We start from the raw sequence: 5,664 nt of genomic DNA on the forward strand, positions 1-5,664 counted from the left end.
TCAGGGACATAGAAAGGGGATGGACTGACTATTGTGGGGGAAAGGGGTGTGGGAGATGCGGGAAGAGACTGGACAAAAATTGTGCACCTATGGATGAGGACAGCGGGGTGGTAAGGGCAGAGGGTGGGGTGGAAACCGGGTGGAGGGGAGCTATGGGGGGAAAAAAGAGGAACAACTGTAATCTGAACAATAAAGATTTAATTTAAAAAACAAAAACAAAAAACAACAACAAAAAAACGGGGCACTTTGTTCTGCTTTGAATTTGCTCCCTGACCTCTCTTCTCTGGAGAGTAATTTAGCTCGATGAGAAAACCCTTGGGGTGTTAGTCCTGCAATTCCACTGCGTGGTTTCGTGTCAGTGCTGCTCAGGGGGCCTGGGTGAGCTTGGTGTGGTCACTGCATTCAGGCCTGGAGGACGTGGTGACAAAGGAGGACCTGGGTGTCCTGTCGTCTTCTGTGGCCTGGGGGCCTGTCCTGGGGGCCTGTGGGGAGGGACAGGGCGAGGCCTTGGGGACAGGGAGCTTGAGGCTCACAAGCCTGTGCGGCCTCAGCCGCAGGGTGAACAAGGTGCATCCAGGTGGCAGCAGGCCCGCAGGAGCTCAGCTGGCATCGTTGATGAGAGTCCGAGAGGGATCCAGCAGGCGCTCCCGCTCGCCCTCCTCTGCTGGGGACTGGCCGCGGGCCAGGCGGGCCAGCAGCGGGCGGTGCAGCCCGTTGTAGAGGGCAGTGCCCATCAGGAGGATGAGGAAGCCGAGGATCTGCAGCGGGTGGAAGGCCTCCCAGCCCAGCGCCAGGCTCACTGCCCAGATGACGACGGTCCGCAGGCTGTCCAGCACCATGCGGGTGGTGGCACTCATCTCCTTGGTGACGCTGATGCCCGCAAAGTTGAAGAAGGCGATGCTGCTGATGTTGCCCAGCAGCGCCAGGGCGATGAGCGGCTGCCGGCCCACCTGGCAGAAGGCGTCCAGGGCGTCCTCCAGCATCCCTCGCGGGTTTCCGCTAAAGGAGCCGGCAGGGATGTAGTACATGGGCACCAGCAGCAGGGACAGGATCACGAAGCCAAAGAGGCCTGGGGAGAGAAGGGAGCACGCCACACTCTCTGCTTGGCTCCGATTCCCACTCCCAGCACATCGGGGCCAACAGGCCTCCCCCCATCTCCTGCCACCCCGTCCTCGTGGCCCCCACACCAGGGCCTTCCTCTCAGGACCGAGAGCCGTCCCCTCTCATCCGGAGTTCACAACGGCCACTGAATGGGCTCCAGCTGCCCTTCTCCATGTTAACCCACACTTTCCGACTACACCAGGAGAAAGGCATTTTACATTGCGGCCAGTGTATGCATGCACAGGCACACACACACACGTGTGCTTTCACAGAACAGCAGCTACCCTTACAGTGTGCAATGCTCTCTGACTTCTCAATTCCAGTCTACTCGTTTAAGAAAGAATTGCTGGCCATCACCACTACGGTGCCCACGAGTGTGGAAAACTGCTCTCATTCAGCGTCACTGGCCTGTGATAAGGAGCTGAACCAGAATGTAAATCAATGCATCGCTTCATTCAGAAAGTCTGGCTAAGGAAAAAAGGAGCAGAACAGAGCATCCGTGACAATGTCGTTGACGTAGTTATGAACATTCTGCCATAGCCCTCAGCTCACCGTGGACCAGGCACACAGAGCAGCCTGACGAGGCCACAGGCCACATTTGGTAGCACTGCTCTAATCCTCTCTGCTAGCTTCATATTTTTAAAGCATAATTTTAATAGCTATTTCCCTGCTTTAAAACCTCTGGTGATTCTTCCCTGCCTGTCACTTAAATTCACTTGCCTGATGTTTAAGGTTCTCCATGTGAACTTAACCTGATCATTTTCCCAACATCAAAACTGCATCTTGCCCAAATGATTCCTCACTGGGTTGTAAACTCAGGTCCAGCTCCCCCTGTCTTCACTCTGTCTGGGGTTCCCTCCTTCCTACTCTGCCTGTTGAAATTGCAGCTCAAATGCCACCTTCCCTGACCCAAGGCACTCACGTAGGCTTGGCAGGTGCAACATCACTTGAGCACTGGTGACCTGAGCTCAAACCACTGCTTGGTCCACTTCTTGCTGGTCAGCGCCCCTAGAGTGAGGCTTACAACTAATTCATCTTCAGCCTCATCCTCCCTGAGCTCCTGGTCATGTGCACATACGTGGCGAAGGGAGGAAGGAAGCGGGCAGGATGCTCACCCCTCCCAGTGGTCCCTGGCACCTGGACCTGTGCTCCTACATGTGCGTTCACTCCACATGCGTTCACTCCACCTGGACCTGTGCTCCTACATGTGCGTTCACTCCACTGGAGTGTGCCCCCGACCAGCACCCTCCCCCCAGCCCATGCTCACTCACCCTCCGTGCCAACTGCCCGCAGAGGGTGCACGTTGTGTTTGTAGACGAACTTCTCCTCGAGCACCATCTGGATGGAGACGATGATCTGGGCCATGATGATCAGCAGGTCCCCTGTGGGAAAGGACCAACAGGCCCAGGGTGAGGGAGGCAGCAAGCCAGAAGGCCATGGGGCTGTGGGCAGGGTGGCGGGCCCAAAGCTGAGGGAAGACGGCCCCCCAGGGGACAGAACAACAGCCCGTGACTTTTGCAGGACAAGATGGTTCATGAGGCACAGTCATAACTAATCTGCTGGCCTGGGGGGGGAGGGTGCGGGTAGGTTGGTAAGGCAGGCACCTCACCCCCTCTGGGCTGAGGTCCCAGAAGGCCCAGAGGCCTGCAGAATGGGGTAAGCAGGTCTTTTGAGCACAGGCGTGGAAACAAACATTTCTGGTTTTTCCTACCTCTGAGTGACCAGGGTGGTCACTTCATTGTAGAATGGGCTGCACTGCTTTCTTTCTGGAGGAAGTACTCAATACATGTTCACTTCCCTCCTCCCCCAAATCCAGCGGTTTGGGTGCAGACAGGTACATCACAGCACACGCTCTCTTCCTCTGACCCCCGGTTCCTTATCTACCCATTTCTCATGCTACTTGGGCCTCTGGCCTCCCCTGCACTCTATGTGCCAACTTGAGAGCAGGTGATGTCCACAGCAGCGGGTCCCCACAGGCCCACCCAGGGCTTGGCATGCAGCAGAGCTTGTAACAGCTCGTTGATTGGCTCTGTGCGGGGCTCCTAAAGGACAGGAGGGCGGCCCTGGGTCCCGACCCCGCTGCACCTGTGATCACTTCGCTGAGCTTGTGCTGATCGTCGTGCTTGCTCAGGAGGTCGGCCAGGCCCACGACCACCAGCCCCGCGATGGTGGCGAGGATACCCAGCCACTGGCTCAGCACCAGCCTCCGCCCCAGGAAGGCCACTGAGAACAGGCCTGTGAATATGATCACTGCTCCCCGCAGCATCTGGAAACTGGAGGCGCTGGTCATGTTCAGGGCTGGGAGAGGAGACACGTGACATTAGTTCCTGAGAGTCAAGGCTGTCTGTCCGCCGAGATGTTCTCAGGGTGCAGACATGCCTCCCATGTGGTATGTGCTCAGTGAATCTTGGGTGAGCATGTGTTTGTGAAAGTCTGTGGGAGAGGGCCGGGGTGGTGAAGATGAGCTGGGGTGGGAGTGGCTGTTTCATCAATGGCCCCCTTGGGTCATGGGCTTCTCTGAGCCCTACTCGGCCTGGCCTGGCTACTCACCCACATACATGATGCTGGTCCCGGTCATGTCGCAAAGGGCTGGGGCCAGGAAAAGAAGGGGGTTGAAGGGCTGCTGGGGATCCATGCTGGCATCTGAGTACCTCGCGGCTCTGCACCGGAGCAGGTAGAAGGCAGCCAGGCAGGAGAACTCCCCCAGGAACATGCCCACCGCCTGCAGGGACAGAGCCCTAGGAGTTTAGAGCTGGAGGGAGGGTCACCTTCAACAAAAATATTTTAAACATAACCTTTCTTCAGACAGGAGCTTACCTATAACCCCAACCCATAGAACTGGCACAAGCAATGCTGCTGTGTGGGAGGCCAGAGACTGCCGCCCGGGTCACCCCTCAGCCCCTTGAACATCTTGACACAAACCCTAAGGCTGTGTAGAGCCTTGTCTGAAAACCACTGATCTAGGCCAACCCCTGGTCAAGTTCCAGATGGATAAACAGGTCCAGAGAGGCTCAGGAATTTATTTAAGGTCAAAGAGCAAGTTGCTGGCAGAGCTGGGCTGAAATCCGGGTCTCCTACTTCCCTGTGGAGCAATAAGGTGCCTCCTATTTATGGTCCCTGTCCCTGTGGGGTCTGGGCTCCCAATGGATGGAAAGCAGGTTTTGCCATGAGGGTTGATGTTTTCCATATGTGTCCTGACTTAGACGTGGTGAGGGCTGGCCTCACGGTGCCCACTCAGGCCTCTCACGGAGGACTGTGCCCTCTGCCCCTTCCAGGGCATTCACACTGGCCTCTCTTCTGGGGAGGGAGAGAGACGTGGGAAGCTCTCCTGGGAGCAGGGGGAGACTCCACCCCCAGGACCGGAAACAGCAGGGCCTCCGGGGCCAGGGGGCTGGGTGACAGGAGGTGGGGAGGATTGGGAGGTGGGGAGGGTCGTGGGGAGGGTGGGGCAGGTACCTGGAGGAAAGGGTGCTGGAAGCTGTGCTCCTTGCTTCCTCCGCAGCCCTGGGCCGCGAAGTTGTCAGCCCACCTGCAGCAGAGAGAGAAGGTTAAACCCTGTAGTGCCGCGGGTGCCTGCGGACAAGCTCACTCCTCCCAAGGCCAAAGGCCATACTTGGGGGACTGGGCCCAGAGTGGGGCTCCCTCTCAAAGGGGCCAGTCTCCGCGCAAGGAGTTTTCATCTGGGGATGTGGACAGAATGTGGGGACTTGAGAACCTTTTGCTGAAATGTCATGAACCTCTTACTGAAATTAAGCTTTTCCTCAAATTCTGAACACGGCATTGTAGCACTGGGGCTTTGTCACAGAAACCACAGCTATTCTCACGATCCCACGAGGTCATTGCGGATGCTGGGAAGTATCATCACACTCATCACTGCTCCAAATTTATAGTAACTAGGCCCACTGTTTACAATTTTATGTGTTAAGAAGCATATAGACACATTACTATTCATGAACTTGCCCTTTTAATGTTCTGATAACTTCATGTCAGCACAATTGGCTTTTTCTGTGATCCTCAGTCTTTTATTTGCACGTTTTAAAACATTACTTTAGGATTCACCAGATTATCAAAGAGACAGCACAACAATATCAGGAGTCACTGGTCTCCAAGGGCACTTGGGCCTGGGAAATGCCGCCTGACGGACACCTGGTCACCTTCCTGTGACCGGAAGGCTTGGAGGGTCTTTCCAGTGCAGACGCGAAGGCAGATGGCAAGTGCCCGGCACCAGTGAGCACCCTGGCAGACGGCATAACTGATTATGGCTCGCTTCCCCAAAGAGCCCACACAGGCCCAGAATCCTTCACGGCCCAGGGCGCTGGACAGCTACCACCAACATTCTGTGTTGTCCGCCGTCTGTGCACTGAAGCCCCGCCCTTGAGTTTCACTTTTGCTGGGCTTGGCTGTGTCCCTGTGGTCTAGTCTGACCTCTCTCATTTGAAAGCCCTTCCGAGATTTGGGGACTTTTCCACCTTCTGATTGTTCTAATCTCCTGGCTAAACAGCTCAGCCCTTCCTAACCTCTCACTTCCCTGGCTGCTGGCTTCTGGAAGTGCGCTGGCGGGCC

General features: G+C 56.3%; 1 protein-coding gene across 1 annotated transcript; it reads right to left on the reverse strand.

Moving 5' to 3' along the window:
* Positions 1–178: 178 nt before the first annotated feature.
* On the reverse strand, positions 179–5,167 carry SLC35F6 (solute carrier family 35 member F6). Its single transcript, XM_015566371.1, has 5 exons — positions 4,558–5,167; positions 3,652–3,823; positions 3,187–3,399; positions 2,373–2,483; positions 179–1,069 (listed from the first exon to the last, which is right to left on the reverse strand). Exons 2-5 carry the CDS (start codon positions 3,812–3,814, stop codon positions 600–602), a joined length of 957 nt encoding a protein of 318 aa, XP_015421857.1. The 5' UTR covers positions 3,815–3,823; positions 4,558–5,167; the 3' UTR covers positions 179–599.
* Between the last annotated feature and the right edge of the window lie 497 nt (positions 5,168–5,664).

Source organism: Myotis davidii, unplaced genomic scaffold (genome assembly GCF_000327345.1).
Source record: "Myotis davidii unplaced genomic scaffold, ASM32734v1 scaffold238, whole genome shotgun sequence".
Classification (NCBI taxonomy): domain Eukaryota; kingdom Metazoa; phylum Chordata; class Mammalia; order Chiroptera; family Vespertilionidae; genus Myotis; species Myotis davidii.